This window comes from Notolepis coatsorum (genome assembly GCF_963971535.1).
Source record: "Notolepis coatsorum genome assembly, chromosome: 3".
NCBI lineage: Eukaryota > Metazoa > Chordata > Actinopteri > Aulopiformes > Paralepididae > Notolepis > Notolepis coatsorum.
Genome location: NC_140167.1, coordinates 44,968,894 through 44,994,867, shown reverse-complemented (window position 1 = coordinate 44,994,867; position 25,974 = coordinate 44,968,894). Strand labels below are relative to the sequence as shown.

The following is a 25,974-nucleotide window of genomic DNA, read 5'->3' as shown; positions in this document are numbered from 1 at the left end:
TGTCGGGGACGTAGGCATAGTGTAACCAGTGAAGCAGCGTGTAAGAGTGAGTGTAAACGGGGCAATTCTAGCTTGTGAATGGAGCTGCAGGTTTTTCTAAACAATGATGCGTGCATATGGCCATAATAATTATGCTCGCATAATATGTGTTCACTTGGAAAAACGTAAAACAAGTGCTCCCGTCACTAGGGATTCCCTTACGCACCGGCGTCAGTGTCGAGCAGGCATTCGAGGTGACAGGCGAGGGACTAGACCTTGGCTGTGTTCCCCCTCCCTCTACCCCTCTTCCCCGTTCTCCTGGTTTTCACCTAACCCCCTACCCCCCCCCCCCCCCCCCCCCTCAAAATACTACGTTTTTAAAATAAAAGTCCCTCTATGAGTGGCAAGTTTTTGTTGGAACAAACATGTGATCTTTTCACAAGACTGATTGTCTTCCGTCCGAATGAAGGTCAAGACTTGGGAAGGAAGAAGCACGGCCACGCCCCTCGCTTATATGCATAGGCGGAAATGGGTGTGGCCGGACAAGTGAAGGTGCATGTAGCGGAAGCTTTCAAGGTTACATAGGTAACGATGAGGTCATCCCATAGAGCAGAACGCTCAGAAGAACTCATGTAACTAGGGTTATAGGATAACCTTCGTTTTGTATCTGTACAAAAAGCCAACTTTCTGTCGCAGTTTACTTGCAAGGTTATCTACATGGCATTTAAATGTACATTTCTCAGATGCCAAGATATATATATTCTTTAACTCTCTCAATAATAGACCCATTCACAGTGGATATATGCAAATGATCACAAACTGTACCCTGCTCTAGAGAACAACATACAATTTGTTTTGTTTGCATTGAATACCAGTTTAAGAGGAACCAGTGCATCCTGCAAAGTATTAAATGAGAGTTGTAATTTGTCAATTGCTGGTTGTACAGAGTCGGCAACACAATAGACAATTGTGTCATCCGCATAGAGATGAGCCTGACAACCCTTTAATGAAGAAACAATATCATTAATATAAATAGTAAATAAGACTGGCCCCAGGATTGAACCCTGCTGTACTTCCCTTGTAATGGGCAAAAACTCTGATTGGACATTTGCAGACAAAGGTAACCTTTGCAATAGAAGAGTGATCAACTGTCAATGCGTTTTCTTCACACAGTTGCCATTACTTTATTCCAGTCCAGACTAGAGTGTCATGAAGGTGTCATAAATGGAGCCAGAAGATTTTTTTCTTCTTTTAAATACTGCCATATGCCTATGTTAAACATTTTTTGCAAGAGGACCAGGTGTGCATGTCATTACACACAGCTGTTTATAGTCATGTGACAAATTCCCAGTGTCTGGTCACCATCTAACTATAAAGGAAGGAATCTCTCCATGTCTGCATGTGTGTACGTGCGTGCGTGTCCGTAATCAGCTTCATGCTGGGCGGGTGTTTCTGAGGACCCAGGGGAGTGCAGTGTCGAATCTGGTGCCATTTGGCCAGATGGTGGTGCTATAACAACAAACTTTATGATTTGACCTGTAACTTCTGAACCATAATAATAATTTGTTCCTGGATTCTGTGGGTCCAGACAAATATATCCACGTATGCCATGCCCATTTGCGTCAAGATAGATTTTCCGTCATTTAGAATTTTGTCCAAATCTGTGTTTTCGCTACTACTGACTGAATTAGGTCGTTAAAGAACCCAGGATGCCTATCGTAAAGAGTAGGGGTTTCCCCAACGTTCCTGGCCAAAATCCCAATCAGGTCTCCGACATCAAGGCCACCTAATCATCCCTTCCCCTTAATTGGCTGATATCAATACCTGTCACCTGAGCCATTCAGCCATTGTGTAGTCATGTGACGTGTGCCTGGTACCAGTGTATGGTAGCCATTGAGCCTGCTACCAGTGGGTGCTACCAGTGGTGGTGAAGGAGGCAATTTCCCTAACCCTATATTGTAAAGCGCTTTGAGTCTGATAAAAGCGCTATATAAATGTAATGAATTATTATGAATTATTACTGGTACAGATTTTGAGCAATTCTAAAACCACAGTTGGTGGACATGAGTAGATGTGATGTCCGAGAGTGACCACCACACATCTGGTGGATTTGGCCAATAGGTGTTGATGTAGCAGCATCACAAGTGGCCATGATTCTCTTGTCTGTCCTTCATATATCTCGAGAATCGCTCATCCGATCACTTCATTTCAAGTAAGTATAGTGTCGAGTCTGAAGTTGATTGGATGCGTGGTTCTCAAGAACACACTGAGAATATTCATAACGCTGCCCTGTGTTAACACACCAGCTTGTCATCTGAAATGTGATCCTCTTAACGCCCTCATAACAGTATACACTAGACTAGAATGGGAGCATGGCGACCTCTGTCGAGTCATTGTCGACCCGCTTATGACTGTAAACTTGTGTACAAGTTGTTGCTTTCAGATCCACTTGTAAGCTTACATCCCACATGTGGGTTCTATCGGAGATCACACACACGCATGCACTTTATGCACTCGCACTTCATTTGTATTTAGTTATCTCGCTCTCTCTCTCTCTCTCTCTCTCTCTCTCTCTCTCTCTCTCTCTCTCGCACATGAACATTCACAGGAACACACTCGCCTACTCAGAGAAATGTCTGAGACAGGGTGACAGTGGCTCAGGAGGTAGAGTGGTCGTCTGGTAATCAGAAAGTTCCTGGTTGGATTCCAGCTCCTCCCAGCAGCGTGTTGAAGTGTCCTTGAGCAAGATACTTAACCCCTAACTGCTCCCAATTGCATGGTTGCCTCCAGTGTCAGTGTGTGAATGTGAGGCACAAGTTGTAAAGTGCTTTGGATAAAAGCAGTACATAAATGCTATAAGTCCACTTGCTATTTACATCTTTACTTTAGCCAAGCCTCATCCGTCAGCCAGCCTGGAACAGGTCCTTGTATAAACAATATCCAAGCCAGATTTGCTCCTCTCTGTTTTATCGTTTCTGTGTTTACTCTTGAGTCAGTCTGTTCCCACATGTAATATAAATCAACCCCCCCCCCCCCCCCCTCCCCTCAGCTCTTTAACGACGTGTTCAAGAACAACGCCAACCGGTCAGAGATGGCTGAGAAGAGGCACAACCAGAACTACTTCATGGAAATGATCAACGTGGAAGGGATCTATGACTACCTTGTGTATGTTGGTATGTGGAGTCTCTCCTCCTCTCCAAACAATCTTCATCACTGTGTTTCGTCCGCACAGGTGATTGATTGATTGAACATCTTATTAACAGATTGCAGAATGGGTACAATACAGTATGGCTCAATACACACAATTGTTAAGGGGATGCAGACCAGAGAAAGACTTTCGTCTTGTTTACATCGGTGTCCCCCATTTTCAATTCATAATGAATTGTAAGTAAGGGTGCAATTATCACCGTGCAATCCATTCTTTGTGGATCCCACCCTGTGTCTGTCCTTTCAGCACCACAGTTGCGTGGAGCAGAGCTGGTCCACTCTGAGAGAATGTGTCCTCTCTGTTGTGTTCTGTATAGCAGTATGCTGCTGCTACATGGATCCATTGTGTCTGACCGCCTACGTCTGTTTTTTAATACATTTTCAATGAGGAGCATCCGGTTGTTGGACCGAGTTGATGTTGTGTGGCTTTGCACCTTGCCCCCTCCCCCTCTCTTTTTTATTTCTCTCCCTGCCTTGTTGTGATTGGCAGGTCGTGTGGTGTTCCACGTCCCCGATTGGCTGCACCACCTGCTGATGGGTGGCAGGATCCTGTTTAAGAATACATTGGAGGCGTACACGGACCACTACCTCCAGCACAAACTGGATCAGGTTGTACAGGAACATCGGCTGGTATCACTCATCACTCTGCTGAGAGGTGCGTTTAGACACGAGATGCCCCCACCATGACTCATACGTGCTCACCCCCAGATCATCTAAGAATTGCAATTATGTCTGGTAGGTGCAACACAATATCAGAAAGGTCTTCAAAATATCTTGTAGATTAGGAATGTTAACTTTGACATTCTCATCTGTACCACTGCCTCAGAGGATCTGGTGTCTGCAGATTCCCACCTCTCTGCACGGTGGAAACAAGAGCTCCATTTACCCAACCAGTTAACCCCTCATAGTGCACAAGAGTGGAATGTAGATACTGTAGAAGAGTACTTTATTGTCGAGTTAAAACAAGTTAATAAAACATTTTCTTTCCAGATAATCTCCCTCCTGGATCCACGTAGCGATTTACACATGTGCATTACATTAGAGAGGTCAGAGGGCAGGGTTGCCTGCAGTGCAGCGCCCCTGAAACTGCTTTGGGGTGGTCTTGCTCAACGGTGGACCCCACAGATGTAATCCCAGTCCCCTTCCAGTCGCTAGCTATCCCTCCTGTAGGTGCCGGGGACATTTTGAGCTCTTAGGCCACCCTAAGAGGACAGTAGAGGATGCTTGATGTGTGTGAGAGTTTAGGTAATACAGGAATAGTTTTGTGTGGATACTTTTCGTCATTGCTTGTACTCTTCGAATGCTTACAGGAAGAATCCATGCCCACTATAGGCTGATCTGAAAATTGTCAGTTGAATGATGTGGGGAAACAAGGTTGTTGTTTGACTGTTGAGTGATATGGGGGTATATGCCCCCATGGCTACATTAATAGAGCTCCGGACTCATGATCGGAAGATCACCGGTTCGAGCCCCGGTCAAGGCCATTGTGGTAGAAATTGGTGTTGTTGTCCAGCAGGGACCACTCTGGACTCGGCAGTAACAACGCCCCTGTTACGGTGATAGGGACACCTATGTGGGGCGGCGTGGCTCAGGGGTAGAGCGGGTCGTCCAATGATCGAAGGGTTGGTGGTTCGAATCCCGCTCAAGCCCATGTCCATCCCACTGCCGTTGTGTCCTTGGGCAAGACACTTAACCTACTTGCCTCGTATGAATGTGTATGCATGTGAATGAATGTTGGTGGTGGTCAGAGGGGCCGTAGGCGATGATTATTCGCCACGCTTCCGTGAGTCTGCCTCAGGGCAGCTCTGGCTGCAATTATAGCTTACCACCACCGGTATGACTGTGTATGAACGAAGCGCTCTGGGGTCACTGGGGTGTCATGAAGAGCGCTATATAAATCCAATCCATTATTATTATTATTATTATTACCGTATAGCTCCGAGTGCCGTCCTTCGGATGAGACGCTAAACCGAGGTCCTGACTGAATTCGGTCGTTAAAGAACCCAGGGTGCCTATCGCAAAGAGTAGGGGGTTCCCCAAATTCTCAATCAGGTCTCTGACATCAAGGCCACCTAATCATCCCTCCCCCTTAATTGGCTGATATCAATCCCTGTCTCCTGAGCCGTTCAGCCATTGTGTAGTGGGATGTGTGCCTGGTGCCAGTGTATGGCAGCCATTGAGCCCAAGATTGGGTGCTACCAGTGGTGGGGAGAACTTTGAGTGTCTAGAAAAGCGCTATATAAATGTAATGATCATTCATTCATGTATTTGATGGTTCTGCTAGATGCCGTGTTCTGCGAGAGCAGTCAGACCCGGTCTGCCCAGGACAAACAGAACAGAGCAAAGAAGACGTTTGAGGAGATGATGAGATACATACCAGGTATTCAAACTTCATAGTTGACCTTAATCGTTGACCTCAAAAAAACATTCTTGCATTCACTAAAGGAGGTTATGTGTTCATCCATGTATCGCAAGTTTTTCCCAATGCAGAACTGGGTCAAAATATTTGCATTATATTCTTAGAATTTCTTTTTAACCTGCTTGGATTATGAGACAGATGGGAGTTTTCTGCTTCAGAACAATTCAGATAATGTGAGGTAAGTTGTCATTTACTGAAAAGTAGATTAAATTGACTTTAAAATGGTGTTAACTTTCTGGCACTTATTGTATTGCACAAATCCCATATGCGCTCCAAATGTGATTTTCAGTCCTAATTTACTAATCAGCACACATATTTTACATTACCCCTGACCATAGCTTACTTTTTTTGTTGAAAGAAAATTGCTTTGTTTATCTTTTTAGAAATGCAAATGTTATGATGATAAACCATATAATTATATAGAGTGGAACCCAAAATGTATACATTTCTTTTCTTTCTTTCTTTCTTTCTTTCTTTCTTTCTTTCTTTCTTTCTTTCTTTCTTTCTTTCTTTCTTTCTTTCTTTCTTTCTTTCTTTCTTTCTTTCTTTCTTTCTTTCTTTCTTTCTTTCTTTCTTTCTTTCTTTCTTTCTTTCTTTCTTTCTTTCTTTCTTTCTTTCTCTGTGTGTTCTTCCTTGTTTATGGTCATTAACTCAATGCTTTCTGGTCCAATGCATGCATCGATTTCTTTGACATGCGGTGACTAATTTATTAGCGTGACCAGGAGATACATATAAGATAAGATAAGATATTCCTTTATTGATCCCCTTGGGGAAATTTGGGGCGTCATAGCAGCATGGAAGAGGGGGGAGGCGAGTTACAGGTATGGGCAGGGTAATGGTAGAAAGACATAAATATAGGCAATAAAATTTTATCTGAATATATAAATATGAGAAAAATAAACAAAGGTGCAGGCATGGTCCTTTTTAAAAATGTTCTCTAAGAAAATACTATTGCAATATATTGCAAATACTAATCGCCTGCTCGACCGTAAGCCATGGAATCCTAGCTAATCCTGGAGCTGTCTGTGTGTGTGCTCTTTAATGCTGTGTTCTTGGCAACACTGCTATGGTTTTACACATTTCCACTTTTTAAATATAAGTTGTAGAACCGCTTGCTTCAGACATTCTCATGAGGGAAGTCAACGTTATGCAAAAGCATTCATGTGCTTGAGTTTAATTGAACGTGATGGCTGGAATAACGCAATGCATTTATCGTTAGATTTCCTAGGAAAGTGCATCGGAGAAGAGGCCAAGTATGAAGGGGTGCGTCTGCTGTTCGATGGACTGCAACAGCCAGTTCTCAACAAACAGGTACACACACACACACACACACACACACACACACACACACACACACACACACACACACACACACACACACACACACACACACACACACATACACACACACACAGATAAAGGGCCCTATTTCCATGCTACATTTCCTGTTTGGTAATTCCGTGTCTCGAGGGGAACCCGATTGTGCCGAGATGGGTGGGGTGGTGCAGATCTGCTTGGTATCTATTTTGCCACCAAATCGTACTTGCGCCCCCCCCCCCCCCCCCCCCCCCAAATCCACTTAGACCACATCTAAGCGCAGGCACATTCTTGTGACGGTGTAGTGTGCGCAGAAACATCTGTCCACATTTTTTCCGGATGTTTATCTGTGTATTTCATCTTACTTTGAAGCAAACCCTTCAACTGAAAAGATCACCTTAATCAGTTTATCACAACAAGCTATTTCAGCTTCACACTTCAATAAATTAATGTGTGGATAAGAATCAGTCAATGATACACATCATTATGCACAGACAATAGTTATTCAAGCTAAGATAATGGAACGTAACAGTGAGGACAGCGCACTGGAAGAGAAAATCACACTCCTCACGGAGGCATGCACACTGACAGTTGTTGCTCATATGGAAAAATATTTCCGAGCCCGCACAATAAGTCTACACACCAGAGTCCTCCTCGGGGGTCTGCTGGACTGACCGCAAGGAGGACTGATGACTGTGACACGTGGGATGTGGACTTAGGCTACGTACTGCGCCGGTTGGAAAATATAATTTGTTCATATATGGAGGAATGACGGGACAGGAGACGCGTTGCATTTTGTGTGACTGGAGAATAATTATCCATCCGTGCACTGCCATTTATCATTATATATATATGTTTTTTATATTTTATTTTTTTATTATTTTTTAAACATAAACATAACAACATAAAATTAGATATACAAGCATTACTTAACAGTACACATCCAATGAAATCACCATTTAAATAAATGTATTATACAAGATATACACCTAATACTTGCTATCTAATACCCTACACACATATGCTCTCGCTCGCTCCCCCCCCCCCCCCCCCGGACCCCCAACTGGATAATCCATTCATTATCATTCGCTCCTAACCAGGCACTACAATTCATATGCAATTTTGGATTCACTGACACCCATAATTCTTGCTGTAGATATTTCTAGATAAATCACATCGAGATATGTAAGAATCCAAACCTTCCGGCACATTTTTTCCGGTTGAAACCATCGTGATGCTATCATTATATACCGTAATTCCTCTAATAGTAACCGGGTCTCAAATACAAGCCGGGTCTCTATTAATGGCCGGGTGCGCTCTTGAGCTAAGCAATTATAATCCGGCCTCCTAATACAGGCCGGGTTACTAATATACTGAGCTAGTTACTTGATTTCACTTTGAAAACGTTGAAATGACCAGTGACCACCTGTAATTGCACTGTTTACTATTTCATACAGTACTTGGTTTCAATAAATGAACCCAGTACATTTTACTGGGTTCAAACTGACACAAAATGTTGATTTATTTATTATGATCCGTTTGAAAATTTGAAATATAGGCCTCCCTCTTATACAGGCCTCCTCCTAATACAAGCCTGGTACCCGCTACAGTTGAAACAAATACAAGCCGGGGTTACTATTAGAGGAATTACGGTATATATTGTAACCTAGGCTATGGAAGACATTAGGTGTATGACACAAAAATAGATGATCCATTTCATTCATAATCAGATGTGGGATATCGTCCAATATTTAATATCATTTTCTAAATGCACATATTACCATTGGATCTCTTTGGCCTCAGTTTAATTTATTATGTTGTGGCCAAGTGCATTATTGTTCTTAAAGGGCATGAGACGAGCTGATATTATTGGTCATAAGTGACCTCAGGCGAAGAACCATACTGTAAGTCCGTTTGATGAGGAACAATGTTTTCAAACTTTATTAACTAATAAAGTTAATAAATGATATCTCTCTCTCTCTCTTTCTCTTTCTTTCCTTCCTTGTGTACTTCCTTGTTTATGTTCATTAAATCAGTGCTTTCTGGTCCAATGCATGCATCGATTTCTTTGACATGCAGTGAATAATTTGTTAGTGTGACCAGGAGATGCATCTAAGATGAGATATTCCTTGGGGAAATGTGGACATCATAGAGTTGTGCCCTTCCTGATGACTTGTCGTACAGAACTTGTAAGTCGCTTAGGATAAAAGCGTCAGCTAAATGACTAAATGTAAATGTCATAGCAACATGGGGGAGGGGGAGGGGAGGTATGGGCAGGGTAATCGTAGAAAGAATAAACATAAACATGTGTAAACATCTGGACATCACATTTTCCTACTTGTCAAAAGTTTGTTGAATATACTGCTATAAGATACACGTCTTTTGACAAATCTATCTGTTTTTCCTCAGCTAACTTATGTGTTATTAGACATCGCCATTCAAGAACTCTTTCCAGAACTAAACAAGGTAAAGAGATTAAACGGGCCAGATTGTTTTTTTAATGTGGTTGTTTACTTTCATCCTTTATTCAGTAGCACCAAGGTCTTTGGTTGCCTGTTTTTGATTATGCACAACACACAGCCGCTCTGCATGTTAACACTTTGATTGCCACGCAGTATGCCCATCCTTATGCCCAGTCTGCCAGCGCTGTAACCCTATGGAGATGTTTACCTTCTTTGCAGGGCTATAACTTTTAAAATATTATAGCTATATCGACATTACTATGGCCCATTCAACATCAGGTATCTATCGTTCCGGATGTGGGAACGTTATATTTTTTCATTCATACATTGTTGTGTTAATACCGTCGAGAATATAAGTATGTTTTAAGGTTTTCTGCTGTAATTCCAAAACCGCGAGTTATAGGCCCTGAAGCATATGATAGATTATCGATTGGCGTTTCTTTCCTATACACGCTATATTAAAAAATTCAAATGTATATGATCGGTATACATTATGCTTCATCATGCATGAAGGAAAGGGGGGGGGGGGGTCATTTATAATTCCTTGATCGTCAGTAACGGCTTTATTTAGTATGGGTTGATATGTTGAGCAGATGGATTGCCGTGAAATGAATAAACAATCGGGCTGAAAATAACGTTATATTCCTCTTACTGTTCGCCGATGAGACTGGAGGAAAAATATTCCAATTATTTGACGTCGATCTGCTAGATCCATTTCCCGCTTGTATGACGCAATAAACGCCGAAATCATATAGATTATTGCGTTTTGAAAGCGATCCGATGCACTCAAGTGTTTGTCTGGACCCACGTAACAAGATATTACTGCCGGAGGGATTTCCTCGATGCACCAGCGCCACTTCCGGTTTGGCGTGGAGTGTAACTCGCCCCCGATCATCCACCAGGCGGCGGTATTGAGGCGTTGCAATATCAGACAGGGTGCAGCTGCAGTCCCGGAGGGAGGCTGGATGAATTATGAATGCCATGGCGAAAAAATTAAATATTGATCCCAACAACGTGTTTATTTGTTGTTGGCGTTCAACGCATGGGGTGCAATAACGAATTATCACGTTGTTGGCGTCCAATGTGTTAATACCGTTAATATCACAAGGCCTTGAGGTTGTTGTTTTGTTTATTTTTACCAACAAAGCCCTCACTCATCACTGTACACTATATTCCAGGGTGGGTTGGCCATCTCTGTCCATGCACAGGCTGTCATTGGTATACCTTTATCTGTAAAGCTATTTTGGGTAAACTTCCCTCCTAACTATGCACATGAGATCAGTCTGTAACCATAGTCTCACATCTCAGGATGTATTTCTGTTATCGCTCCCAAATGTTCGGACAGAGGTGTGAATTAAAGCTTTGATGTTCTCGGCTCCCTCCGCTTGGAATAGCCTGGAGAAGGACGTGAAACTAAAGCAGTCTGTAACTGTCTGAATTCAAAGCGCTTGTGAGTTGAATGATTCTATTGGTAATTGTCTCTGTTCTTACTAGTATTTATATTGTTTTAGGATTGTGACGCATAGCTGTCTCCATGATGTGTGCGTAATTTAGTGTCTTCTTCTGTCACTTTGTATGCTGCCGTCTTGGCCATGTCTCCCCTGCCAAGGAGATCCTTGATCACAATAGGATTTCATCTGGTTAAAGAAAAGATCACCTATAACGAAGTGCTACCTTTTATTAGGGATGCCCCGATCGATCGGCCAGCGATCGGTATCGGCCGATATATCAGTGAATTCCGATATATCAGTGAATTCCGATAATGCTTTATTTTCGCAGATCGTGAAAACCGATCGAAAAACATGATCCAATTTTTAGCGGAGATCTCACTCGCTGACTTCTCTCTCAGACACACAGAGCTGCAGCGCACGGCCCCTCCCCCTCCTCCTCCTTCCCTGCCCCTCCCTTACCCGTGTCAACACAGAGGCTCCTATTGCCTCCGGCAATAGTCTGCTCTAGTGCATGAGACCTCTGTGAGCTAACGTTAGCTACCTAGCTAACGTTACTGTTTAAACCTTAAACTAAATGACCCAGTCAACTATTCACTTTTAGTTTAATACATGATGCATTGTCTAACGTTATCTAGCTGGCTAGCTACTGATAGCTGCTGATATCAACAAATGCTCCAGCAATAGTCGAGTGCATGATACCGCCGTTAGCTCGGTAGCTCACGTTAGCTCTATATGAAATGTCCCAGTAAACTAAATAGTTCACTGAGGCGTTGTCTTAACGTTATCTAGCTGGCTAGCAGTAGCTACAGATAGCTCCTGATAACAATGTCTTATAACATTGATTCGATGCATATTCGGGCCCCTGGCTTGCATCGCATGCTGAATGTGATTTGACCAAAGCAGAGTATACAAATAAGGTCCAGCTGCAGCGCCGGAGAATCCTGGCTGTAGCTGGAGGCTACTCGAGTACACACAGACAGTGGAGCTGTTTGCAGATGGCGAGCATTTTGACTTGTTGCGTGGTGGCGATGTCTCGCAGATAATACAACTACAAGTATGATTATAATAATGATTATATAATATATATATTTTATTAAAAAAAATTATATATTTAATTTTAATTTTTATAAAACCAAAAACGATCGGTATCGGCCGATATAGCTCATAGACGATCGGTGATCGGTGGCAAAAAACGTGATTGGGGCATCATTGGTTTCTGCTGGTCTCACATGGAACTGCGATCGTTCAAAATGGTTGTGATCCTGTGCTTGTAACGCCTCAGCAGGTACAGAAGGAGACGTCTCTCATGGCTCCATGGATGTGAAAAGGACCAGTAACGAGGACCAGTAGAAGAGCTTTAACTTCAGTCTCACTATCTTCACAGCACAGACAACACCTGGTTCAGACTGAAAACAAGCCTAATCCTCTCTTTCTGTAGCCCGAGACACGCTGACGTCATGATGGATTATGTCTTGGAGACACCATCTCTATGTCTTGGAGACACCATCTCGGCTGGACAGCGGCAGCAAGAGACATACTGTAGCTACGGTAGCTTTCTCACTTCATCTCCAACTGTATGTGTGATATACTGTGTAAAAAAAATTAAATGCAATGTAAATACAGCACTTGAACACATGGATGGCATTTCTCCTGTGATCATTCTTACTGTGAATGCCCCCGGTAGACTACACTGTGGTGACATTTTTGTGGCAACATTGATCAGCTGTGTCGTCTGCAACGTCCATGGGGAAAGAAATGGCTACATACAATCAGCGCGGCATTGCATCATCAGCACCATGCGGTGTGATCCCCACCGTGCCTCTTTTTGGGAGATACGACCTGTGAGGAGTATCTCACAGGTTGGGGTAGGTTGCGTCTGTTCACAATCTACAACTTTAGCACAAAACAAAACCGACATAAGTCATGCTGAAGACTATCAAGTCCCAGAAATAGTAATGATAGTAATGTTGGAAAGCAATTGCTTTACTTAATGGACTAACTAAACAAACGTTTCAATGAATGTAAGCGTCCTGCAACCGTTTTTTATATGGACTAAATACAGTAGCGATCTACAGGGAAATGGAGGCTTGATCGCATGTAGAACCAAGGTACCCAGATGTATAGACCATGGTGAACGAGGACCCTCCAAAGAACTCTGACTTACTTACAACGCTGCTTTTCAAACCTGGGTACCCAGCTGGTGGCCATTGACCATGTTCACACTGCAGGCATTTTGCTCTTAATGTCATGCTCAGGATGGGATTCCTTTCCATGCTGAATAGAATCCCAACCTGAGCATGACAAGAGCAAAATGGACGCTGTGTGACTATGGTATGTGGGCCATGGGATGAGTGTAAAACAAGAAACACCAAGTAGCTTAACGTCCTTATCCAAGTGTAAGGCATTTTGTGAGCAGAATATACTATACAAGTAGCTAATGCTATATTATTTTTACAAAAAATGTTGAGCTGAATTGAACTTTTTGCCCTCATTCTGTGACCCGCGTCACGTGGCCCCCTGCTGGTGGTGACCCAAAACCACTGGCTTACATTCCTGAAAATTCCTAAACTTGAAAGGTTTCCTGTGTGGGATAACTTATATTGTTCATAGTGTTACTTTTTTAAACTATGTTGTGACTTCCCCTCGTGTGAATTACTTGGAAGAAAAGCAGTGGGCAGTGGGATTGAACGCACTCATGCCAAAGTATGTATTGATATAATAAAACATTGTTAAAAAAAAACATTTGTTTTTATTTTCACAAGGCTGTGTAAATTCTTCCCTGGCATAGAATGACTGTGCCTCTTTAATCCAGCTGCCAAATTCAACTTCAACTGACTTCAAACCCTGCACTCTTTTCTTGATCCTCCAATCACAACTGTTTCTTCCATATGGAAACGGGAGGCAGAAGGAACCACTCTGGCATGACGACACACACATATTTGACTTTCATTTCAAGCCTTTATTTAAACTTTAAAGGCAACTGAGGTTTCCCTCACGTTGAGTGTACATACAGAAATAAGCATAAAATCACACTGCATATAAAATCATAACAATAAGACAACAAGACGAGGGTAGACAAAAGCAAGGATAACAAATCAATTAAAACACGTACACAAGGTGTTGACAAGGTCTTAGAAGAGCCCACGGTACTGTACAAAATATTTGGTTACAGCCATTAATTCACCACAACCAAACGGTTATTACAAAAATAGTTCACATACAAAAAACATTCATAGAAATCCAATGACTATAAAAGTGCATGTACATGGCTTTAAGTCGGTTGTTTTTGTTCATATAAAATACTGCTTTCTCCCCATATCTCCTCATCTTTTACAATAATAAAACATTACAAACATGATGCCTTTCTCAAAGTCAGTTTTTATATCTTCAGGGTCTCTGAAGATGTTTCTGTACACAGACACACAGGTTAATAATTTTGATTGACAACTGATTCATGGAATTAGGTGTGTGTTCCTGTTCAGATGTTCTGTCTGCTCCCACTGGCTAATCTTACCAGCGTAAGGAAATATAAATAATACTATATTCAAACATTAGTAATGGGGCGACTCAAATTACAAAAAAAGAATCAATATAAACTAAATAAAAAAATAAACATACCATTTTACCAGCGTTACTTACTGCCGTGGTGACAGCTTGTTTATGACTAGTGCTGCTTGGCATGTGACAACAGGTGCCTTCTAACAAGTTATCTCTAAAGACAAAAAGGAAGGCAGTTGAATAATCATTAAAGGGGAACATCACCCAGTTTGTTATTTCCATGGCCTAGGAAAGTTTCATGAACATTTTAAAACATTAGCTACACTTCCATAACCAGAAACTATGGAAATAATACTTGTGATGTCCTTGGGTATAAAGTTTGGAGCTGCTCCACTGACAATAAATGGGAAGCTGATTTTGTGGACCCACAGAATGCTAGAGTTTTTAGTTTTATTCTATATAGTATAATCGTTTTGTGAAACTACTGTACCCTTTTACATGCTCTCAATGTCACCATCTTCCCCACTTCATTGTGTAATGGAGCAGCTCCAGCCCGTACACCTGATGACATCACTGCTTGGCAGGTTTGCACTCTAGTTTTTTAATATGGGAGAGTTGTTACTTTTCACTAATACTGTATGTTTGGACTGTCTTAGTCAACTTTTTCCTCGACTATTCTTCTAGTGAACTGCAGACACTATTTCCTAGACTATTTCTATTTCTTCTTGGGTTGGGCTCTACTACAGTTGAAAATAGTAGAGGAAATGTCTGCAGTTCACTAGATGTCCATAGGTTTATCACATGTCCTCACAACTGAAAGATTGGATTAAGGTTGAAAATGGGCAAAGTAACCATTTAACCCTTTCAGTACCACACCTCTCAGCCGTGCTGCTGTTTGCTTTCTGAGTTTTACTAGTGAAACTCCCTCCACCACCTGCATTCGTCTGGCTACTCCATCATGTAGATCTGCTTGCTGTTTTGTTATGCTGGTATATTATGTCTCGTGTGGTAGTGAAATGGTTAACCTTCTGTAGTGTGGTAGTGAAAGGGTTAACCCTTTGTAGTGTGGTAGTGAAAGCGTTAACCCTTTGTAGTGTGGTAGTGGAAGGGTTAACCTGTAGTGTGGTAGTGAACGGGTTAAAACATTTGTAGTGTGGTAGTGAAAGTGTTAACCCTTTGTAGTGTGGTAGTGAAAGTGTTAACCCTTTGTAGTGTGGTAGTGAAAGGGTTAACATGTAGTGTGGTAGTGAAAGGGTTAACACATTTGTAGTGTGGTAGTGAAAGCATTAACCTGTAGTGTGGTAGTGAAAGGGTTAAAACATTTGTAGTGTGGTAGTGAAAGGGTTAACCTGTAGTGTGGTAGTGAAAGGGTTAAAACATTTGTAGTGTGGTAGTGAAAGCATTAACCTGTAGTGTGGTAGTGAAAGCGTTAACCTGTAGTGTGGTAGTGAAAGCGTTAACCTGTAGTGTGGTAGTGAAAGCGTTAATCCTTTGTAGTGTGATAGTGAAGGGGTTAATGCTGTCTCTGCTTCTCAAACGGTTAAGGACAGACACAGGCCCAACAGTAACATGACGAGGCTGCTGGTCCCGGAGGCCGCTGAGTTTCTGAACCTGATCCGACCCTCTACCGCTGGGTACACACGCTTCCTCTCCAAGATGTAATTAGACAAAACTGAAATGTCCATATCCCCTGCAGGGGAGGGAGAGAGAGAGAAATAAATAGAGAAAAACAACTTGTTCACTTTAAGATTTCATGTTATCATCATCATATTATTGCTTTTTAGTATTGCTAATTCATTTTATTTAACCTTTATTTAACCAGGTAAGTCATTATGAACAAATTCTTATTTAAAATGGCGACCTGGCAAAAAGCACAGCCTGTTGAGGGATTGGGGGCAGGGGGTAAAAGAAATACAAAGTTAAAACAGAACAAGATTAAAGTTAAAACATGGTAAGACAATCTGAGAAAAACAAAACAGCCACAGCAGGCAGGCAGATACAGGTGCTAGTTTAGTATCAGTTGCAAGTGTCAGTATAAATCATAAATCAAGCTCATCATGGATGCTGTTTCAGATTAGGGCAACTTCATAAGCCTTTTTCTCACCTAGGTCATAGCCGCAGTGTAGCATAGTTTGACACATGGACTGTTGACCACTACTCATGACCAGTGATGCCAGTAACTAGTTACTAAGTAACTAGTTACTCTAATCTGATTACTTTTTTCAGTAAATAGTCATCTAACTTGTTACTTTTTACAAGCCAGTAATCTGATTACAGTTACTTTTCCAAGTGGCTGTGCGTTACTATTTAGTTACTATCTCATAATGCTGATAAGAGAGCCAGGGGTACAGTCAGCTAGACCGGAGATGGGACGTGCGCTCTTCTTACCGCTTCGTCCAAAACTGTTTTGAGATCAGCAGGCATTTGTTTGGCAGCTAGGGCCTTCCTGTGGATGCAGCAGTGAATATATTTTGCTTGCTGAGTCACTGCTTTTACGCTGGTACTGTAAGTGCAGAGCAGAGGAGCAGGTGTGTCAGTAAAACTGTCATCACGCACAAGTGCCACTATTTACCCATAATGATAAGCCTAATTTGAGAGAATAACAAAGTATAATACCATGTTTTATATTACACAACAGTTTTACAATTTTATATTTAATTAAAATGATATTATATACATTTTCTATTTTATTTAGTTTGGGAACCACTGTCCTAGAGTGCCTGAGCAGTGGGACAGCTGTGACCTTATGGCCTGATGGCTGATGACGTCTCATGATGACCTGTCTGAGCAGCCAATCATGATTTATGACATTATGCACTTTCAATAAAGCATTATAAAAAAAAGAAGAAAAAAAAACTGTTGTCATTCTTATGTTGTGGCAGCAGCAGGGGGGACGACGACGACTTCGTCAGTAATCAGATAATTGTTTACAAGTAGTCTGTGGCATCACTGCTCCTGACTGAAAGAACAGCTCACTAGTTTTGTTCACACCAATGATCGCACAGGACACCGGATATAGGTTTAACAGATTTAATAGAAAACCGATTATTTATGCAGCATTGCAAACAGCCTAAAGCGGGCAGCTTGGGGACGATTCGTTTGGAGCCACATGCCCCTCGGCAGGTGCGCTGAGGCGGGGAATAGGATGGGGAGAAGGGAAGAGGGAAAGGGGACTTTTTGTTTAGCCCTGCCTCCGGGCCGAGGAGTGGCCTCTGAAAGGGGTACAAGATTTACATTAGCTCCCCCTAGCCTCTGGAAAGGGGGAAAGATCACTTTGGTCTGTGATTGCTTCCACCGCCTGAAAATGGGTATATACTAAAGAAATGGTGGGACAGATACCCCATTCCGGAGGGAAGTAGGGAAAAAACAGGTATCCTGGGGCAAATTTCATTTAGTTCATTTAGTTAGATAGTTAAATTATATTGACCAAATTGTTTTCACTGCTGTGTTTTTTTACTACCTGTACCCCCCCCTTCCCCCATGCTCAGTGTATTTATTTCTGTATATTTTATTTCATTTTTATTCTATTTTACTCTACTCTTATCCTAGGCAACTTGATTGATTTGTGTTATTATTCTAATTTGTGACCTGTCCTAAATGTTTAAATGTTGAGCGATTTGCAGTGTCAAATTTCCCACAGGATAATAAAAGTATTTCTATTCTATTCTATTCTAATAGGGAATTCCTGGGGGAGATTCCTACCCTGACCGCGGCGTTCACTGAGGTGATGCTATCCTCCAGGAATGCTTACTAGCATAGAGGGTGGGTTTTCCAGTGATGGTTAAAGCCAGATCTAGGAACGACGAGGAGAGTATAATTGGGCAGTGCATTGAGGAAATGAGACGGAAGGTAGGAAATGAGGGGCATATGAAGGGGACAGTGCGCGAGATGGAGGCGAATGGCCGGGGGGGGGGGGGATGGTTTGGTTCTGACACAGAACAGATGAGAGAGGCAGGACCAAGAGATGGGAAAGTTTGCATCCAATCCAATCCAACTTTATTTATAAAGCGCTTTAACAGCCACAGGGGCAAAAAGTGCTGTACAGAGGGAGCATATTAAAAAACTATAAGCAGCACTAAAAATAGATAAAAAAAAACAAGATTACCAAAAAGAGAAAAAAAATGGATAAACATAGGCAGCAATAAAAAAAATTATAGATCAGAGTACTTAAAAAATATTTAAAAGCAAAGGACACAGTAACAAAACGATACAACAATAACACAGTAAAACAATAAGATCATAAAATCAACAAGCTACATGGTGTCGAAAGCCAGAGAGAAAAGGTGGGTCTTAAGGAAGCCTTTGAAATGGGGCAGTGATGAGGCCTGCCTAATCTGCAGCGGCAGCTCGTTCCACATTTTGGGGGCGAATACTTCAACTGCTTAGAGAAATATATAGGGTACATTTGAGGCCAGTTTCCTTTACACAGATTGAGCCGTGGTCTAGAATGAAACTATTTTAGACTATGTGTAACCAATGCAGAAAACTCAGTCAGTATTGATGTATTATAATTGTATGAGCATGGATGGGTTAGGTTATCTTTCTAGAAAGGTTAATGTAAGTTCAACTAAATGGTTATGGAAAACCTTCAGGGACAAGTCACTGACAACTTTATTTAATGCAGTCCATGGCATGTAAATGTTGTGGTGACCAGACTCTACAGGTTGCTTTAAAGGCACATGCCAACATTATCTTTTTCTTCACGACACCCCATTATTTGCCTTTTTTCTTCTAGTGTGACAATTCCTGCATGTGTTCTTTAACTTTGGACAAAAATGTGAAGTCCAAACTAAACCCCTACTCCCCGATCCCTGGTGAACCTCATGCCAAGGTGGCATGCAGCGAGCAGGGAAAAAACACATCGTGCGCCCTGTTTCCTGGCCAAGACACATCATGATGCCATGATAACCTAATCCCTTCCCTGCATATCTGGTCAGTTACTTTAGTTGGGTGAGTGAGACTCACAAATACTCCACGAGAGGCAGCCAGACAGACGGATATAATTCCACACAGGTTCAGGAGTTCTATGGGGCAAAATAATTTGTTGTATACAGCAGAAGTTCTATGGAACCAATTACCTACCTCTTGCAAAGCACTGGCTACGGAAAGAAGCTAGACTGCTTTGAAAAAGTGGTTAGCATCTGCCTCTATTTCATTCACATAGAAGCTAGGAAGGATAGGATGAGTTTTTAAAACTGATGTGTAATGTGTTTACATATGGATCGTTCATTTTATTATTAATTAGACGGACTGAAGGGGAATGCTGTAGATTTTATTGATTGATTGAAAACCTTTATTTATCCCAGAGGGGAGATTCAGATGTCCATCACAGCATAACAGCAATTTAAAAACAGTTAATAGAAACAGTTAATACATAACATACACTTATTTAGTATGTGTTAAAAACAAAGATGGACAAATACATAGGCCTAAAATAATACATTTTTGAAATGTATTCCTGCTGGGCAGTTTTATATGTATCTTTTATGAATGATCAAATAAATGCAATCAATCAATCAATCTGTACAGGTGATTCTACTACTACTGCTACTGCTACTGCTACTGCTGCTGCTACTACTGCTGCTACTGCTACTGCTGCTGCTACTGCTACTACTGCTGCTACTGCTGCTACTGCTACTGCTGCTGCTGCTACTGCTGCTACTGCTACTGCTACTACAGTCAGACAAGAAGATAGATACCAATTTCCTCTCTGTGCATTCAGTAGAAAGCTATGAATGAATGTGGAATGAATGAATTAACTAGCTTAACTTTGGCTAGTGTACAGCCATATAGTTTTCTACTGAACAGAGAGGAAATTGGTATATCTTCTTGTCTGACTCTGGAGAAGAAGCATGGTGAGAGCATTTCTCCTAATGTTGGGGTGTTCCTTTAAGGGAGGAAAGCAGTGATAGGTATTGTTATTGGTTCAATGTCCTCACTATCAGGGAACTGGCCACGTTGTAAGATCTACGTTTGCCGGGCTGTGATCCAAAATGTATGTTAATCACAGTCACAGGCAAAGCTTGCTCCCACTTAGGGTGTTATTGACAACAACAGGCCAATATCATAGAGCCAGCTGGGGTAAAGGGGAGGAAGACAACATTGTTTTAACCCATTCTCTGCCGGAGCTTATATCCATCCTTGTAGCCTCTCTGCCAGCACTATTTGTCTATGGAGATGTTCACCTTCTTTGCAGGGCTATAACTTTTTAAATTGTATTGCTAAATTGACATTACTATGGCCCATTCAACATCAATTATCTATCGTTCAGGATGTAGGAACGTTTAACTTTTTCATTCAAACATTCATACTAAAATACCGTCCAGAGTATAAATATGTTTTTTATCGTTTTCTGCTGTATTTCATAGAACGTGAGATATAGCCATAAATGCATATATTAGATGATCAAATGCAGTTTGATACCGATCAACGTTATATTAAAAATTTCAACTGTACATGATCCTAAACGTCATGACTGGTCATCTGCTGGTGACCGGAGGGGGGGGGGGGGGTCGTTTATAATTCAATGACCGACGTTAAATGATTCATGTAGTATGGGTGATATATAGATCAGAGCAGTTTGTATGGATAATAATAATCAAAAACGCTGAAACTCACGGCAGCTTCCTCTTACCGTTGGGCGATCACACTGGCGCAAACAGATCCCAGTTATGTGATGTTGATCTAGGTGATCCAGTTCCGGTTTGTATAATACTAATATACGTCCAATCATGTTGTTTATTGAGTTATGGCAACGGATCGATATCCGCGGTGTCTGGATAGAGTCCCGCAAGTGATACCGAGTGGCCGGACGGAATAGGGGACGGACTAAGCACTTCCGGCCACTTCCGGTTTTGGCAACTCGCCGATTGGCCACCAGGTGGCGGTATTGAAGCGTTGCAGAGTTGAGCGGAGTCCTACAACACCAGCCAAGACTCCGTGGGTGAAATGTGAATACCATGACGAAAATATGAAATATTGATCTCAAAGACGCCTTTAGGCGTCATTGGCAGATTACGCATGGCGGAGAATGACGTGTAAACACGTCATGAGTTGGGAAAACCTGACCCTATATCAAAACGTCTGTCTAGTTTTTAAAATAAAGTGTGGATTGGCTCCTCCTCCTTTGTCCGGTTTCATCAACCTCAAGTCTGCCTCAACCAGGAACACTAGAGGTGCGGCAAGGGGGGACTGTACAATCCCTTTAAAAAAAAGTGTATTTGGCCAGGCAGTCTTCTCATACAGAGCATCCCACCAATGGAACTCAATTCCTCAAACAATTAGAGTGTCCACATCATACCATTCATTCAAGTGCAGGGTTAGGGAATGGCTCATTGAAAACCAGAACTGTCAACACTGAGGTGTCTGTGTGTGGATATGGTGCGTCTGTCTATGTCTGGGTCTCTTAATATGTCATGATGTGCTCTGTCCTTGTGTCCATGACTGTATTGTGACCTGTATCCCTACTATGTCTATGTGCTTTTGTTGTGTTTTTATTCTAATGTTATTTATCTTGATTTTATTCTGTTTTTATTGCTAACCCTTTTTTTTACACAGGATTTTAGCCTTTTGGCTAAAATTGGGGCATTTACATCTGTAAAATGTTTTATTAATGTACACTGTCCCCCTTGAACAAATAAAGTAAACCTAACCTAAACCTAGAATGGGTTAATAAATTGGAGCTTTGCGTTAGTTCAGGCAGGAGTTTTTACGGACCAAGTAGCTATCAAATAAGATATACTTTTATCGTCCCCGTAGGGGAATTTATCTTGTTCTATATGTACTGCAATTTCACTGCAAAAGCATAGCCTACATTCATACGACATTGTAGATGCAATCAATCAGTAGAAACATCGACATCTTGTTATACGGCCCCAGAGTGATGCATACACCTCCATGAAACTTACACCTCCATGAAACTTTGCACATGTATGTTGGCACATACACATTCACCTGTACACACAAGTGATCTGTTGCAATGCCAACATATTGCACAACCCCTATTACAATGGTTACGGCTACATTGGGGATTATTTGCACTCCTAACCAAATTTGTAGCATGCTTGCATGGATTCGCATTTACCCAAATACAACTGTAACCATTTCATAGATTAGATTAGATTCCAACGTATTGTCAAGTGCAATACAGCGAAAAGGAGTTGGCATCCAACCAGAGTGTGAGGCGACACGAAGTGCATAGCAGGGCTGAGCTCCTGGTATGTGTGCTGCTAGGACATGTTATCCAGATGTTCTTCAGATAACAAAACTAGGGCTGTCAGTTTATCGCGTTAATTAGATTAATTAATTACACAGCAAATTATCACGTTATGAAAATTAACTCAAAATGAATTACATTTATTTTTTTAATATAATAACATTTTTTTTTTTATCTCATTCATTCCATAAGAACGTATGGTCCATTTGCATGTTCTTGGTATCTGATTCTAGGGACATCTATGGATCTCAGGGAATGTATTCCCAGTGTCAGAAATACTGTGTCTGTTACTAGGCTTGAGTAAATTGTAATGAACCAAATGAGAATATCAATAGATTTTTTTTTTATCTTTGACTGTGAATAACACTGCTCAAATTGACCAGACCTGAAAAATTTAAGCAAATTAATAGATGGAAGATGATTAAACAGAAGGTTTTGTAGATACAGTACTGAATTCTGCCATCCGGACACATGCAATTTGAAATATGATTATAGAATATAGAATATCAGGCATAAAATGGTTATGCGATTAAAATGCGATTAATTCGATTAATTAATTACAAATCCTGTAATTAATTAGATAAATTTTTTTAAACGCCTGACAGCACTAAACAAAACCACATCATCCAGTCGGGCTGAAGTGACAAAACCAATGGTCTGAGACTCATATTTCTCCTCTTCCAAGACGACCAGATCAACACCTAATATGTTATCTGAAATAAGGCCCAGGGGTGTAAATACCCCATTAAACTATCTCTCATACAGGCACAATGGTGTTTTCCATGTAACAGGGATCTATTTTCAGTGAAGTTAAAGGTCTAATCAACTATCCAAAGCTAAACAACTGGGTAGCAACTACCAGAAGTAAATGTAACTACTTGATTGAATGAGCTCTTGATAAAAGGACTAACAACAGGTATGTCAGTTTTTAATTGTATTTGCTGCCTTTTGTTGCTGTGAAAGGTTTGTTTACAATGACAATGTTTATAAACACAAATAAATAAATAAATTGCAATCTGGTAAGAATGTTTTAAATAAAGGTTTATGCTCCACATTGATAAAAAAAAAGGTATCCAGATTGGAGCTTTAAGGTGTCGTAAAGTTCTATCATCTTTTCATTGCAAGACTAGTGTGAATCAAATTGCCAGACATTATGAAACTAGATGCTATTTTTCACAGTGACCTGTATTGCACCTGTATTATGTTACACACAAATATTACTCCTCATCACATACATTCTTATTGCACAATAAGTTGTATGGAAGTGTAACAGGGCCATGAAAAGAAAAACATATTCATTGTTTTTTTCTTTTGAGCGAGTTGTAGAATTCTGAGTCCTTCATCTCCATTCCACAGTGAAATGCAAACAATTTCAGTCTGTTAAGCTACACATGTATTAGAATGTCTCTCGTGGCTATGTCTGGAGAAATGTGATCCTAAACTAATCTAATCTAATCTAATCTCTAATCTCGTGTCTTGTCGATTTTAGCACTGCAATAATAATGTACAAAGCACATAAGCACTCACTTCCAAGTTGCATTCAGGAGTTGTTCCAGAGAGAGAGCCGGTATAGACTTAGGGGAACTTGTGTATTCAATATCGCAAAGGCACACACACAAGCACACATGAGCACACACACGACACACACACTGTACACGCTCACACACTAGCAGCCACTTTAACATGAGCAAGCACACACTCATGCTGCACACGCCCACACTTATGGCCACTAAGGAAAGGTCACTTTAAAAATAGTATAGTAGAGATTGTATAAAATAGCAATGTACAGAAAGACCCAGTGCCCCATCCGTAGCTAACAGTGTATTGCACTACCACAGGACCTAGCATGTCCTTCATGCTCTGTAAATAACTATGTACAAATACCGATATGCCCTACTATGTTACTTGTTTATTGCACAATATTGTTTTATTGGATTCTATTATATGTTGTTACTACTGTATTGCACATCGTTGCGGGCAAGACCACCCGCATTTCATTGTATACTTGTATGCCGTGACAAATAAAACTCTTGACTTGACTTGAAGGACAAATATAATATAATATTTTTTGTGTAAATAATGTAATGTAAAAAAGGGTAGGCAATTATAAGCCTCAGCTTCAGCCTACACCTTTTCGGTCATTTTATTTTCTTTCGTTTTTTAAAATATTCTACTACTATGCTTTGTAAAAGAAGAGCGAAATAAAATCATTCATTCATTCAAAATCATTAATTCATTCATGTCACACGGTCACTTCACGGTGCCAGCGGTAGCCCGACTCTCACATGTGTGAGATGAGATTTTGAGAACTGAACTCTCTAATGATGACGTAACAATAGCTACTGGGCATTGCAAGCCATGACGTTCTAGAATCCCATGACGAAAAACATTTCCAAGAACACTTGAAAGGGTTAATGGTTAGAGAAACAGGCTTGTGATGGAAATGTCCACTGATTCAACGTCACCAGACCAACTACAGAAATCTGATATTAGGGGGAAGTAAATAAGTGTCGATTTCCCCTTGCTCGATAACTACCGCAAGGCACTTAAAGGGATATTTCACTTTATTAGAACTCGTCAAGTTTCAACTGTCATGCCTCTATGCAAGTGCATCTACTGTACAAGTAAGCTAGTGACCGCTGCTGTCCCTGTCGTCCACTGTCAACACCACCATTCCTCCCAGGTGAAGGGCTCCTCATTTATTTCCATTCATTTTGGAGACCAAGTCTAAATATCATACTTCTAAAGTATAAACAAACTACTATGGTGCAGATTTCAAGACAATTCTGAGTCAAAGGTATGCGTTTGTTTTGGCATTTGATGTGTGTTTATAGATGTATTACAGATTCTGTCAATTTGTTATTAGTTTGAGTTTGCTGTGTATCTTTGCCTTGCATGGAATGTTCATGGGGAGGGGGTTACCATGGTTACATGCTGTCTTGATGGAAGAAGGATTAAACATTCTGTGAAAGGTTGACAGTTGGTCAAACTACACCTCAAGTGAGAAATACTGATCCTTTACTGATCAAAGTACCATTGTCTCAGAAAAATATATTACACCTATATATTGCTGTATAGTCTGTTTATACTTCCAAAGTATTATATTTAGACTCTGTCCTCAAAATGAATGGAAGTGAATGCGGAGCCTGACACCTGGGAGAAATGGTGGCGTTGACAACAGATGACAGCGACAGCAGTGGTTGCTACTGTAGCTTACTGGTAAATTACCTTAGATAGAGGTAAGACTTTTGACAAGTTCTATGAAAGTGAAACATCCCTTAACCCACACCTGCTCAGTGGCCAACAGTGATGCCAGTAACTAGTTACTCTTTTTTCAGTCAATAGTAATTGTAACTGAGGGGTACAATTCCCTGACTGTATTGATAAGTATGGTATTATTAAACCACTACCACTTGTACTTTAACT

At 41.1% G+C, this 25,974-nt stretch overlaps 2 protein-coding genes across 3 annotated transcripts in view; one reads left to right on the top strand and one right to left on the bottom strand.

Annotated features, from left to right (window-relative positions):
• The window catches only part of LOC311224421 (sorting nexin-14-like), a 58,946-nt gene extending 45,440 nt beyond the window's left edge, over window positions 1-13,506 (top strand). For both annotated transcript variants that reach the window (XM_084309395.1, XM_084309396.1), the window contains 6 exons: window positions 3,029-3,152; window positions 3,677-3,841; window positions 5,471-5,566; window positions 6,825-6,916; window positions 9,332-9,388; window positions 12,118-13,506. In XM_084309395.1, the coding sequence (XP_084165521.1) occupies window positions 3,029-3,152; window positions 3,677-3,841; window positions 5,471-5,566; window positions 6,825-6,916; window positions 9,332-9,388; window positions 12,118-12,159 (576 nt within the window). In that variant the 3' untranslated portion in view covers window positions 12,160-13,506. The remainder of the gene's footprint in view (window positions 1-3,028; window positions 3,153-3,676; window positions 3,842-5,470; window positions 5,567-6,824; window positions 6,917-9,331; window positions 9,389-12,117) is intronic.
• A 267-nt stretch (window positions 13,507-13,773) lies between these two features.
• LOC311225324 (snake venom 5'-nucleotidase-like) overlaps window positions 13,774-25,974 on the bottom strand; it is a 98,769-nt gene continuing 86,568 nt past the window's right edge. The window contains 1 exon segment of the mRNA XM_084310558.1: window positions 13,774-16,023. Coding sequence (XP_084166684.1) covers window positions 15,866-16,023 — 158 coding nt within the window. The 3' untranslated portion in view covers window positions 13,774-15,865.